Below are 15,164 nucleotides of genomic sequence, written 5' to 3' on the forward strand. Positions count from 1 at the left end.
ATTGTTACAGAACACATCTGACAGGTGATTTTAACAGTTATTTATTAATAGGTACTACAAAATCTGAATGAATTTGATCTCATACTTGTGTCCTGATGTGCACGGAGACTGTAAGAAGAGTACAGTGTATTTGGTGTATGTGTATTTTACCACAGGGCATTTGCAGTACATTGCTCCCTCTGGCCATCTTCTGCCTCCTGTATTTCTCACTTTTGAAGGAAAATTTCAATGAAACTTCTTCAGTCTGCCTTATACATGCCCAGTGTTAAGTCCTGGAATAGTTTCCTCTATTTTTTTATCTAATATTTTTTTTTCCCCTTCATTTTTGGAGGCTGTTTGGGTGAGGAAGCCTCCCCTTTTTAGCTATGCCATTGACCTCAGTAGCAGAACTAGATGAATTTTGGGGTGCATGTTGAAAAATGGTGTAGATATATGCATATATTCCTCTTACATAGTAGCCTGGTTGCTCTTTCTGTCAGAGGGGTTTGAATTGATACCTGCTTCAGGGGTCCCCCAAGCCATTATATCATATGCTGTTATTAAGTCTTTAACATAACCTTTAGGTGCTTGTCTAAATTAAGGAATATTTAATAGACTTAAATTTCCCTTGCATCTGATGAACATGTGCTCTGTAGCTGGGAAGTTAAGGAGCAAACTTGAGAAATATCTATCTGTATTTTAGTTCTTGCTTAATATGCTTCTGTGTAAGGCAAATAATATTTCTGTATTAGGCAAATAATACTTCTGTATAAGGCAAAACTGTTGAGAGGGATTTGCTGCTGCCGTTATAGAATAGCCAGAGATACAGAGATCCTGTCATTCCTCAGAAAGGTGGGAAAGGCGGTTAAAACCTTGCAAACGAAGTAATTGAACCAGACCTGCCATGAGCCGGGTAAGATTCTTTCTGCCCTGTGAATTCTGCAACCTTTTTCTCCAATTCTGTTCCTGCCATCGATAAAATGTTAGGATTTCTCCAGTAATGTGGAGTATGACGTGCAACATAAGCACTTGGTTTTGAATCCCTTGTGGTAAGAAGGTTCTTACACTGCTGCAGAAAGTAAGAAATCTGTGAATAAGTGATATTTATAAAGAAATGAAATCACCTCTCACTTATGTTTTGTTTAGTTGCTAGTATGTTCATCTACCCCTTGATACGCACAGAAGGGCAGAACATCATTGTCTTAACACACTTCCTAAGCTTCATACAAGACCGAAAAAAAATCAGATGTAGACTGTCAACTTGGAAAAGAAGAGGAAGAGGGGCAGTGCTTGCTGTTTTCTTCCCTTTTCAAGTTAGTGTAGAGCCAGAGCTTTTGGTCTTGCTGTAGAACTGGATTTAGTTTCCATGGTTCCATTTTTTAATAGAATATTTGATGTAATAAGAAATTTACCTACAGACCTCTCCATTATTTAATTGCATTCTTTAAGCTGGTTATTATACAAATTCCTGAATGTCTTCTGTTGTTTATATGCATTATAAGTGAGCAGCTGTGTAAGATAAGCTAAATCATCTGTGTAATCCAATAATGTGGCCAAAAGTATTAAGTTTCTCCAGTATTTTGCCTAATTCTTTTGACCTACTTTTCTCATTTTGCTCGATACTGCAGAGGGTTTTTAAGCAGGTTAGTAAAATATAAAAATAAAACAAAAAAACCCCTTTGCTACTCCTGCCAAGTTTTTCATTAGCATAAAGCATTAAGTATAATGCATTGTGTTTGTAGTGAGGGAGAATAGATTATTTGGCTTCTTAGCTTTTGCTATTGCTGCATCCTCACTAGAATGTGCCCGTATGAAGTTACTGTTTTTAGTCTGAGAGTTGGTTGATTTATGTAGTTATCAGCAGTGATAGTCCTGTCGAAATGAAATGTGTATTTTACCACGATTCCTGTTAGTTCAGTTGAATTATCATTTTCTAGGCTTGAACATCAAAGTAAGTATTAAAGTAAAAATCTCCACTTCACCAAGACAGTATTTCATAGAAATAACACTGATTACTTATATCTTAAAAGTCAAAACAAGTCCACCACACACACATACAAAATCCCACAGAAACATGACATTGTCTCACTAGAAATATATTGGTTAAATGGTGTGAGTCTCGATGCCAATTAAGGGAGTAAGTAGCTCAAAGCAGGTAGTGGAGATGAAGGACGTCAACAGGACCTCTACAGACAACACACCTACTGTTATCATTCATTAAACTCCCTGATTCTATTAATAACCTATTTAGCTGTTCCTGATTTTTTTAATGCTAACCATGGAGATGTGGATTTGAAGCAACATCTGGAAATGCGGGTGAAAAGCCTGTGGGTTCCACGTAGCGTGGTGAAAAGCCGGAGTTGTTAAATGTGCCCTGCTGCACTCTCCCCCTTAGGCTCTCTGACGTCTTGCTGAAGCTCGTGAGAATGAAGGTCAGGAGTTGCAGTGCTGTCCTGGTGCACCTACAGAAATTTTTCTTTCTTGTATGATTTGATGAATAGTAAGATAGTTGACAGCTGAAATAATGATCCTTTTAAATTAAGCTTCAGGGTGGGGTAAATTAAGCTTCATGGCAGCTGAGCTCGTTGCTACAAAAAGGGTGATTCTGCCCTTACTGGTCCTTTTCATTTCTGGTTTCAGGAGCTCATGTCCTACCTTCCTCCCAGGTATCCAATGCCCTGCTCAGAGCAGAGTGATTCAGGAAGCAAAATGATGGGAAAACAATTTTTTTTTTTTTTTTTTTTAATGGTAGGATAATTAATTTTTCTGTTGGTTCAGGTTCATGGGTTAGTGTCCTGGTTTCAGCTGGGATAGAGTTAATGTTTTTCTTAGTAGCTGGTACAGTGTGGTTTGGATTTAGTGTGAGAATAAAGTTGATAACACGCTGTTGTTTTAGTTGTTGCTAAGTAGCGCTTATCCGAAGTCAAGGATTTTTCATTTTCCTATGCTCTGCCAGCAAGCAGGTGTACAAAAACCTGAGAGGGAGCATGGCCAGGACAGCTGACCTGAACTATCCCAAGGGGTGTTCCATCCCATAGAACATCATGTCCAGTATAGAAACTGGGGGGAGCTGGCGAGAAGGGCAGATCACTGCTTGGGCATCAGCCAGTGGGTGGTGAGCAATTGCATTGTGCATCGCTTGTCTTCTCTTCTCTTGTTTTGTTTTGTTCTTTCTTTTTTTTTTCTTCTTTTTTTTAAAATTTTACTTTAGTTATTAAATCGTTCTTATCTCAACCCACGAGTTTTACTTTTTTTTCTGATTCTTTCCTCCATCCCACTACTGGGGGAGGAGTGAGCGAGCGGCTGCGTGGTGCTTAGTTGCCGGTTGGGGTTAAACCACGACGTTGAGCTGGCTGGGAGGGATCTGGTGGATGTGAAAATGAGTGCCTAAGGAGCAGTGAGAGCATGCAGCCAGGAGCAGGAGCGGAGCTGGGTTGCTCCTTCTGGAAGTGCCTGGACCTTTAGCTGGTTCCTCTCCGAAACTTCATCTTTGCTGAGAAAATCTCATAGAAACCAACAGGAGGACATGTTTTTTCTTCAGAGATAATATCATAATGAAAAGAAAAATTTTATCACTAAATATTTAATTATTATTTCTGATTTACAGAAGGGGAAGTGAAGGCTAGAGGGCTGAGTGCTCTTCCTTGAGCTCGTGATTAGAAGCTGGGTCTTTTGGGTGGCAGGACATTTAGCCCGTTGGTGGGTATAGCGTCAGGCTGTTTGTTATTTGGGGCAGCTGGAGGAGAAGTGCTACTTCTTTGAACACCAGTCTTCATCTTAGGAATCTATATCCCCGCTAATACTCCTATATACTCCTACAGCTAAGCTGGAAGAAATGTCTGTAGCGAGGGACAGCAAACCTTAAGTAGTCCCTCATGCTTAACCAGAGAGAATACAACAGATGGTTAATATCTAGATTTGACATAGAAAATTATTCTCAGATTCTTGTAGGGCCACTGTGCTTCTAGAGCATGTTTTGAAATCTTTTAAGTTACAGGTGTTAGTAATTTGGATTTTGAAAACAGAAGTGTGACACTGTAACTGAAGGTTGATTTATATATTTTATTACACCTGCTGTATAAATAATGGTGACTAAAAAGCAATGCAAATTTGCTCAGGCAATTATATTTCTGCTTTTATTCTGTACATGGTAGATACTTCTGTTTAAAACTATGCATTTTTTGCCATCTTTTTATATTTGGATCAATTTCTGGTCAAGTGAAATGATTTGCTCGTGAGCTTTGAAGTAAACCTAATAGGAATATGTATGTCTGTTATTTTCTTCCTTTAGATTCTCCTATGCAGTCTTCCATGTGCAGTGTGTATTTGATATGAGGTAAATTTATTTTTGTGAACATGCCAAGAAAATTAGGTAGAGTTATAAATTGAAAGAAAGAAATACACAGTAGTGGTATTTCCTCCTATTCTTGCTATATAAACTTTTTTCTCATCTATGCAGGAGGTTGCATCAACAATTTGAAAGCTATAAAGAGCAAGTAAGAAAGATAGGGGAAGAAGCCCGCCGTTACCAGGGAGAGCACAAGGATGATGCTCCAACATGTGGAATCTGTCATAAAACAAAGTTTGCAGATGGTTGTGGCCATTTATGCTCTTATTGCCGGACCAAGTTTTGTGCTCGATGTGGAGGTCGTGTCTCTCTGCGATCAAACAATGTAAGTCTTCTGATGTGTACTCTTAAGAAAAAGCCTCCTTGACATTGTCACGCTGCAGATTGTTCACCTTAAGTTTGGCATTTCATGCTTCATTTTACTTAAGTGTTTCATTCATCACTTCGTTATGAGGCGTGTATGAAGTAGAATAATGTATTTAATGATTGTGGAGATACATAGGATTCACTGAGTTTACTTAAAAAAGAATACATAGTGTATAGTTTTACTGAGTGATGGCTTGAAGAAAAAATACTTGCTTTTCATAGAATGAAAGAGAAACCCTTTTGCTCAGGTACAACTCCACATTGATAAATTTTTATTGAACTCTTATTTCATTTCAGATTTCTTTTTTTTATAGAGCTTTTCATATACATTTATAGATTTCTCTTACATGAAATCAGTCAATTGTTTGGTTAGGAAAAAAACCCAACCATTTTTCTTACCACAGCGAGAGTGTTATGTCAATTTATTTTAAAATTATTTTCAAACTATAGATTAATCTGGATTAGGTGTCCGACTTTCAGGCAGGTGAGAGAAATCTTTTACTCTCTGATCCGCATGCAGTTAGCCGCTGTAGCTCTCCATGAAACTGAAGGGTATCTGAGAATTCCCTCTGTTCAGTCAGTCCCTTACAAGGAACCGACTGTTCACTTGTACATGAGTGGTAGGATCTATATTTGGAAGACTATTATCCAGTGATTAATTTTGGCTGGTCATCTAGGACTATAGTGTGTTATATAACATTTTACAAATACCCTTCTGTTGCCTGAAGAGTTTTGTTATCTACTGTGAGATGAGGTAACTTTCTCATATGGTTTTAAGGTGCCAGTCTTTTGTAGGGGACGTGTGTTCGTGCTCTTTGTATCACTACAAATTCAGTTTAAAGTGGTCACAAATTTTATAGCAGATAATCATGTTCATAATGGAACTAGTTTATGCCCTTTTTGCTTTTGTTGAGCTAAACATCAACTGAATAGGGCTTCTGAAATTTCATGTAAACAACAACAACAAAGCCCTCAAAAATGTATTTCATCTTTATTTTGAAAGTTTTTTGTAGCCCTGATGTATTTGTGAGTCCATTAAATTAAATTCACATTCTGAAAAAATTATGTAGGTGTATTGGACAAAAATTTTCATATATTCATCTTTTCATGTGTAATAGTTGCATTACATTGCATTACCTGCAGGTGGTGTCATTAGAGCAAGTCTATGAAAATATAGTTTGACATGTTGCGTTATACTATTAGAGTGCATATGATACAGATTATCATTACTGAGAAAAAATTGAATATATTTTAAGTATTTTTCACTCACTGTTTTAAGTCACAGAAATGGAAAAACGTCCATTCATTTGTAACTTGCCTTTTCTTTGTTATATTATTTATGCTTCTGTGGGTTAGGGTGGGAAAACATGTTTTCTACTATGCAGTAATGTCATCTTTTTATTTAAAGCTTTTTTTTTTTGAAATTTTATGTTTTTATCTCTTTTTAGAGAGTTATTAGAATTGCATTTCTTTGAAATCTGTCTATTAATACTTGCCTATTTTATTCTTTTTCTCTTCTTTTTTTCTTTTCTCTTTTTATTCTGCTTCCTTGGATGCTTTCCCAAAGGAGGACAAAGTGGTTAGAATCCATGCTTTTTATCATTTATTATTATAATGTTGTTAGTTAACTGGGAAACATATTAATGTAAAAAACTGAACTGAAATTTTAAAATCATCCAAAGGGGAGGGGGGAAGAACAGGAATCCTAACACCCAGTCTCTGCCCATCCCCTAGCTGAACATAGGCTTCCAAGATAGCTCAGCAAGGAAACCCAAGACTGTTGTCAAAATTAGGACAATAAAAGAATTTAATTAAGAACTGAGAATTATTAAAAGGCTAAAAAGTAGAGGAGGTAATGAAGTGTAATAAAGCTTTATTTCATAAAAATGCCTTTGGTTAACAATTCGACTTTTTTGCATGCAAGGTCTTTCCATCAGCTTCAGGAAATCTAATTTAGTATTTTAATTATAATTTTACATGGATTTACATGGTTTGCTGTGTTTCACTTCCGTCCGCAGCAGAAATTCAGGGAATTCTTGCGAAATCAACTTTTTAATTTACATTTGGAATAATATGCATAGGCAAAGTATAACCTCTTAAAACTGGACGTAAGTGTAGTGAGCAGGATGGAGCGAATCCTTAGTGAACGTGTAGTTACCATTTCAAAAATCTGCAAAGCTGTTAGGATTGAGTACTGGTATATTCCCCAGTAATGTGTGTGCCTTACCTGGAACAGGTGGGGGTGGTTCCCCGTTCGCCCCCGCGCCCTGCGTGCGGAGGAAGGGCTGGCAGTGCTCCAGCAGAGCCGCGCACCTCCTCCTACCGCCGCTGCTCAGGCACGTCGGCAGAAGGTGGCATTCCACAGGTTAACTTGGAGACTTAGGGACTGGGAATTAGCCAGCTTCGCTGGCACTCTAGCAGAAACGAGTGTAAAGTCATTACAATCCAATGGAGTTTTTGATGTGTGGATGATGGCATTACGCTTGTATTACGAAGTACTGGTACGTCCCAACTTACGTAGCATAGCCGTAACCTGCAAGTTAGTACTGTGCAACAGCTGGAGAAAATGCTTTCTCTCACACCTTCATATTGCAGTAGTGTTCTGAAAGCATGGGGTTTTTTTCTAATGGCTATGAAATAGAACTTGCTACAGCTTCATTCCACTGTTTTCTGTGTGGTACTCTGAACAACGCGCTGAAATAATTATTTTCAGTGGCTTGACATTCCTGACTAATCTACATATAGGGACAAACCCTTCTTTATCTGGTGAGCTTTGTGTTAGTAAAGGCTTTTAAAACATGTTCATATGAGCCCTGCTCTCTCCACGTGAATTTTTACCACAATAAATTATATTAATATTGAAATACATGCATCAAGTTCCTACAAGCTAGGGGTGCTTCAGTTGGAAAGGATTGTGAAGTGTGAGTTACTAAAGTGCCAAGCCCAGGAAAAGTCAAGCATTATCCTAGATTCAAGGTATTTTCTGTAGAGTGGGAGAGTTAGTATTAATGAGGCCTCACCTGGGATGTTGTGAATTGTGCGTTACCCATCTTTGACAAATGCAAACTGTGATAGACACAAAGACCACGTTTAATGGGAACAGCGTCAGATAAGAGGACTGTTAGCTAGTTTGGTTATTCAAATCAGGCTTAAATGTAGTTGTGCAGTGAGAGTGTTCGGTGTTAATAATGTTGGTAATAATATCATCGGTTTTGAGAACAGTTGGCAGTTGTATTACGTACGGAAGAAGTACAAGCATTTTCCTTCCTGTTACCTTAGTATTCAGAAACACTGTTATGTGGATGTGGCAGCCTGTTCGCTATAAGCATTTGTATATACTTTTAAAGAAAACAGAATATTATTAGTATAGGATTTTATGTGAGAGTGCATTTCAGAAGGAAGTCAGGTAGGTGCTTGGAGAAAAGCTGGCAGGAGTGACCGCTTGCTTTTAGTTCGGCACAATGTTTTCCAGGTGTTGTCAGTTCCTTTTAGTGTCTGCAATTCTGTTCTGGATCCTTCTAGTTCTGTTCCATACGCCAGCATTTTAATTGCCAAAATGGTAACGGGTTTAAGTTCCTTCTCTCCATTGCATTCGCTCTCCCCTCCGATGTGAACTATCGGGGCTGTTCGGGCAGCGGAGAACCCAGCGCGATGCCTGGCTGGGGCGGCTCCGCGCTTTGGCAAGGAGCGGGCAGGGCCCCGGCTCGGTATTCCCGACGGCCTGGCTGCCACTGCTTGCTCTGTTCTTCCCTCCAGTGGTACCGCAGCCTTGGCGGAGCAAAAACCACCCATTCCTGTAAAACTACTTCCTAATATTTGGTCAGGTAACGCAAAAAGATGCATTTCCTTTGTAAACACCTGATATATGAAGCCGTACAGCTCTGTTTCTTTCCCCTTGTAGAAAAGGGGATACATTTCAGGATCCAAAAGTAGCCTTGAATGAGTGAATGCAGTTTCTCTGAATCAAAATTAAAGTATTTTGTGAGGTGCTGTGGGTGTATTGAACTAAGTGAAATTTGTATGACTTCACTGACAGAATTAGGTGGAAGATCCATGTTCCATATTAAGCTGTATATTTATCCATAGCAATCAGTCTGCCACTCTACAGATTTCATTAGGATTACAATTTTTGATCAGATTTAAAGTGAAAAGAATTTGGAGTGAATGATGAAAAAATAGCTTTGTCACCATTTTCCTGTGTTTTCCAGAAATGTAAGTTGTGCAGAATAGAGCAGTTTGCTTACTCATTTTTCTGTTTACATATGTAAAGGATGACTAGGAGGAAATCAGGATGTGAAATCAATTATAGATACACGAGAATTGATTTAACTGAACTTAGTAGTGTGTGATTGTGGAAAGTAATGTCAATTATCAGTGCTGAAATACTGGAGATTCACATTTCTGATCTGGCTTTCACTGGAGTTGTTTTCATTTTAGTATAAAGTCAGTGATTTATACTCTGAAAGAAAGACAACTTGGAAACCTTTCCCTAATTGTGTGTCAGGTGTTTTTACAGGGTGTTTGTCATTTAGTTCCTTCAAATTATGCTTAAAATTTGCTTACATAATGGCTTGCCAATTTAAGCCTTACCAATTGGGCACATATGCCGTGCCGTTCAGCTGTGTACTAATTGTTTTAACAGAAGTTGTTAATATTGTCAGAACAAAATGTCTGGATTGTCAGGAGTGTTTTTACATCCCTTCCACAGAACTCTTATGTCAGATTGTCCATTAAAACGCTAATTTATGTAAGTTCTGACTAATACAGCTGTAGAACCAGAAAAAAATCCATCAGAAAGAGGTAAAAATTACATAGCAAATTGCAAAGTGATAGCAGATAAATTCTTTCTCGCTGTAGCATTCGTCATAATTTGTTTCCTAAAAAGATTTGGGGTTTGTATGCATCAGGAACGAAGTACCGCTTTTCAGTAATCGCTCCCTAGAACTGCTGCTTTCAGCAGGTAAAAGAAGAAAAAGGAAAAGGAAAAAAGTCTGACAAGAAACAGGAGTTCTCTCTCAAGTAAGTTGCAGAGCACTTTACTCTCCTTTCTGGGAAGTTAGTTCCTGTCCAAACAAATACAATGTTACATTTTTTAAATTAAATGATTAAAATCAGCTTCCTCTTCACCAAGTTTGCTGAAGCAACAGACTTTAACACCTGTTTTTCAGTGTCCAGCTAGGAAAAAATGACCGGTCACTTCTTGTAAACAACAACAAAAAAAGCAGGCAGCTGATGTTCATGCTCTGAAGTTAACCAGATCAGAGCTTCTTCATTTAATGGTCGGTGTGTAGAAGAGTCACTAGACAGCTGAGGTTTTTTCCCTTGTAGCTTTAAATCGGCATTAAATCGGTAACTGCTCGGTTATGCTCCTTGGTTTATCCAGGTTTAGTTTACCTGTTAGCCAAACAGTTAAAACTGTCTCCTTGTCATGCGATTCTACAGTTGATGACCAAGCAAATATATTGCTACTGCAGCCTTCTGTCTTAACCCGTGACAAAGGGCTCCTGAATCGTTCATGGCTGCTTTTGCTGTTAGCATGCAAGCTGGGTAACAGTGATCTGTGGAGACCCTACATAAACAATATTGGAAACTCCATGGAGTATAATGGAGCATGAACAAAAAAACTTTTAATCCCCTGCAGTGTTACTACTGGACGTGTTATCCTATTTTTAGTCTTGTATTTTCAGTACCTTTATTTCAATTTAATTGATTCAAGAATATGGGAATTGTTTTGAATTTCTTTTAGTTAAGAAAATGTCAGCAATACCTTTGAGTGTAATAATTCCTTCCATTGCAAAAACTTGTGTTAAAAAAAACTAAATGGTGATAGGATCTCAAAGGTCAATAAGGGTTTTCAAAAAGAGCTTTATTCTCTCTTCTCTTGACTAATCTCATGTACTCATATATATGGTATGTGTATGTATAAGCATATATTGTATAGATTTTTCGTAAGTGAACATAGATGCATACTACTGTATAGTCTAATAAAGGAACTACGGGGTGGAATAAAGCTCTTACGAACCACCTTTTTGACCTTTGAAATCTGTAAATCATTCAATGTATTTGAATCAATTGAGGAATTATTATTTACCTTTATCTTGACAAAAAATATGGTACGCCATAGCAGTTGCAGAATCCCAGAATGGCTGTAGGTGGAGGGAACCTCTGGAGGTCATCTCCTCCAACCCCCTTGCCCAAGCAGGGCCACGTGGACGAACTTGCTCCTCACAGCTTGGCATATCCATGTGTCTTTTGGCTTGCATGGTGAACGATGAAAGAATCCAGGATCTTTCATGCCATTTTTGTTACTTGTTTCCTCATTGTAACTACACACATTATGAGCTTACACAAAATCTCCTTAAGTTCTGCTAGGGAATAATTCTGTGATTTACAACTTTGGACAAATGAATTCCAGAATTTCACAGAATCCTTCAGAAAGAGCACGAACAAGTACCATGCTTTTTTTTTGGCTCAGTGTTCAAACAGAGAGAAAGAAAAAAAAAAAAAATAAAGCTACCAGAATAACTCAAGCTTTTTGTTGCCTTCAATGTAGTATTTTTATCATTTTAACACCAACAACCTTGCATTCTATTTGGTCCAATTAAGCTGGCGGTCTAAAGCCAAAGAGCCTTTGAGTGATTCTCGCAGCAATGCTGTGTATCTTACTGGCTCAGATATTGTCTGAGGCATGGGAGATCAGTGTTGAACTCCGTGGTGATTAAAACTTGCTTTCCCAGGTGGGAATACAGCACTATCAGTACTGAAGTAGAGAGGAATATCTTCCTACCTGACTTGGGTCAGTCTCACTACAAAGTTAGAATGGAAAATGTTGAAATGATTTTTCTGGTTTTCTTTTTGTCCAGAAGCACACATTGAGTTTGTGTTTAGATTTGACATTGCTGAAAATGTATTTATTCCATTTTTCTAATAAGTTACCTTGCTTTACTTTGAAAGGTGTGCCTTCACAATAAAAGATAGTAGCCAATTTAGTTCTGACATTTTATACCTCATAAGGTAGATCTGCTTAAATGGATGCTTTAAAAATAATGGGAAAGAACTAATTTTTTTCCAGTGAGTGAAGGCTGTGTGATTTTTTTTTCATTGTTATTTAATATAAAATCCCATATGCTGAATACATAAGAAAAGTTTAATCAGTTAAAGAAAAAAAAAAAGACACAAAACAAAAAACTAAAAAAGTATCATGCGATAGTATACACTTCTGTTTTTGAATGCATTCCCTTAAGAATTTTTTGATTCCTCATCCTGGGAGTAAAATAAGATTTGTAGCTGCTTGATTTTTTTAAAAACTTTTAATTGCTTGTGTGTCAGCAGGTGTTGCCCTTTTTTACCCTTTTGTTATGTTACCGAGTAATAAACAGTGTTAACTGTAGTCTTGCATCTGTTGATCCATGAAAATTTGAAGTTCTAGGGAAGGATGATATTGGGGATTTGAGAAATAATTCTGGCTTCAGAAAATGCAACAATATAGAAATATATTTGTTCACTTTTCTGTCAAAAATGTGTTAATCTATGCCCTGAATCTCTAAGTAAAGAAGTGGGATAAGGGTCTTGTGTAAAGGAAAATATTTTTAGGTAATTAGTTTCAACTGTAAATACATATTGAAAAGAAGAGGAAAGGAAATAAGTTCTAACAATTGAAATCTGATATGTCTTGTCTACATTGCACTTTAAGAAGAAAGAGGATAATAAAGAAAAAAAAATACTAGCTGTGCAACACAATATTAAGAAGTCATGAGAAGAGCCTGTTTGCTGTTTGATGTGTTCATATACCTTAATATAATCAACACGATACTATAGACTGTTACTTTATAGTAGATTCTGATCCTTGTCTGTTCAGTGCACTGCAGTTTTGAAAATGAACAAGTATGACCTTATAGTTTTAATATGATAAAGTATGCATATCGGGTGTAAGGTAAAAGCAAACAACATGAACAGTTTGAATTAGATGCAATTCTGATAATTCTTGATTAGTCAAAATATGTATATAATTTTATCAAATTAGGAGAAAAGAATCAGCCAATTAAAAAAATTGCTAAAATGATGTGTTCATATGCATGAAATCAAATTTTCTTTCTACATCTTATTGCTTATACTTATTAATTATGATAGATTGGAAATACAGTAATAGTATTTGATCACCCTTTTGCTTGCAATTGTGCCATCAAAAAGGCCTGTAGATAGCTGTAATAATAGTGATACATACAATTAAAACCCTAATTTTAAATGGAGTATTTCTTCTTTAATGAGGGATTTCTCCTGTAACAGGAACCTTTTAGAAACAAGTTATTATTGCTGACTCATTATTAACACTTTCAGTAAACACTAAGGCTTATAATAAATATTTAAGGTTTATACAGTAAATATTTCAGGCTTATATATCTTCCAGATGTTTTGAGAGTAGGGTTGGTTAGATACTGGTAGGATGTCTGTGTAGATGGGTCTGTATAGGTGATAGTTTTCAAAGCATAGTCACCCCAGGAATCTGTTTCTGGCTCCTCCAGTTCTTCATTCACTTCAGCACGTTTCCAGCAATGTTACTATCAAGAGAAAACAAACTCAGCCTTAAACCCATGCAAAGTCTGTATATAGCAAGCTGCAGTTTTAGCTGAGAGGTCACTATACTTATTTGGAACTGTTCTTGCATCCTTTCAGTATGTTATGTACATTTAATTGTCTTAATGTTTCCCAATGTGCTACTTTTTCAAGTCCTTTAATTCATTGTAGGAATAGCTTTGAATTTCTTGTTGCCTGTTGATAACAAGGCAAATCCAATCTCACTACTGTTAATAACAGACTATTATCTTTATGGTGTCTTAAAATCCAAAACTGCTGGCATTTTCATTGCTATATCAAATTTGCAGTTATTATTTCTGAACATTTTGCCCTACTGTATTCCAAATTAAGCCAACGATTTTCTTTGCAAGGTATTGTGTATTTACTGTGTTCCTGTTACCTTCATTTCTGTAATGGAATAATGTGTTGTCAGCTGTGCAGAAAGGGGTGGTAGCATGAGAGATTTCTAAACCACTATACACCATATCTAATAAACATACTATGCTTTTCTTTCTGCTATGGAATACAGAATTAATGAGCAAATATGCTATGTTAATAAAAAAGATGTAGAAAAAGTATCTTCATAGTATTAGCATTAAAATTGAAAATTTTAGAATATGTTCCCATATAACATTTAGCTGTCTCAGTTGTGCTGCATATAATCTTTTTTCAGTCTGTAAAGAAGTAATCTTGGAGTATAAAAACCAGAAGTTTGGAATAAAGAGGTGGCTAATCCAAAGACTGACTGGTATAGGTAATTTTAATTTGTCCATGTCTAGCTTCTGTGAAATGTGTCACATATTTATTGTATCAACATGTTGGGGAATAAATTCATTTCATTAGATAGATTTACAGCTCTTCAAAATTAATGGTCTGCAGTGTCAGGTGGAGGACAATGTGGAAGCCAGTGTGTTCTACCTGTGTGAGGGTGGGGTGAGTCTGGATATAACCCATTTCCAATGTGCGCCTGTACAGCGAGTCTGATCACTGGAAATGAATTGGTGTTGTGCAATGCTTTGAAAATAGAAATCAAGTAAAAGTGCCATTATTACTGTTGACAAATATGTAGTGTGTATACTTGCGTTGTGTTAGATTATTATTATTTATGGAGACATACTGAGCAGGCAAACATTTCAAACCATCTAAACTTTCATCTAATTCACCCAGAAGCTATGAACCTTGTTATCTCTTCTGGTTGATATTCTAATGAAAGCTTAGCCTTAGAGACTGGAGATAGTTTTTGTCCTTTTTTTTAATCGAGGACTGAATAGCAAATGTGCGGGAGAGCTCTGGGGAAATGCATAGCCTGTCTTTAGGCTCAGGAGGCTTGAAGGAGTGTGTTAGTGGGATGCCTGAGGGGATACGGTACACCAGCAGAGCTGACTGCTGGTGTCCAAACAAAGAGCTCAGAGCTATTTGTCCTGCGGCAGCGCCCAATGGAAGTGTTTTTTATCTGAGCAGTGCACCTTCAGTTTTTCCAGCAGTGGTCTTTTTCCTGGATATACTTGGGTTTTATTGCTGTAAAACACTCTAGCCTGTCCCTTAGTTCAAACGGTCCCCAGCTGCGGTATCTTTGAACAGTCCTCCTGTAAAAGGATCCAGTAAAGTGGAAGTTTTCTTCTAATCGTGCTCCATCCTTCTCTAAAATACTTCAGGTTTTGGTAACTGAAGTCACTGAATCTCCTTGTTCAGCCTGTGGCTACCTCCCTTCTGGTCACAACAAAACCAGTATGCTGCCCACTCCGGGGCACGTGAGAGCGCTCTCATTTAAACACAGGCCCAGAGTGTGCCCCCTAGCCCCAGCAAATTCTTCTCTTGATCAATTTATTTCTTCTTGGAATTTGTAGCTTTCGGCTTGAATCATTGTGGCCCTCATTCTTGTAAGATCCTTTTTGTG

At 37.3% G+C, this 15,164-nt stretch overlaps 1 protein-coding gene across 4 annotated transcripts in view; it reads left to right on the forward strand.

The window, feature by feature from the left end:
• RIMS1 (regulating synaptic membrane exocytosis 1) overlaps positions 1–15,164 on the forward strand; it is a 329,877-nt gene that overhangs the window by 112,157 nt on the left and 202,556 nt on the right. For 3 of the 4 annotated variants that reach the window (XM_075046444.1, XM_075046446.1, XM_075046445.1), the window contains exons 2-3: positions 4,439–4,652; positions 6,261–6,272. In XM_075046444.1, coding sequence (XP_074902545.1) covers positions 4,439–4,652; positions 6,261–6,272 — 226 coding nt within the window. The remainder of the gene's footprint in view (positions 1–4,438; positions 4,653–6,260; positions 6,273–15,164) is intronic. The other variant, XM_075046447.1, reaches the window with a different exon arrangement.

This window comes from Buteo buteo, chromosome 15, assembly GCF_964188355.1.
Source record: "Buteo buteo chromosome 15, bButBut1.hap1.1, whole genome shotgun sequence".
In the NCBI taxonomy this organism is placed as follows: Eukaryota; Metazoa; Chordata; class Aves; order Accipitriformes; family Accipitridae; genus Buteo; species Buteo buteo.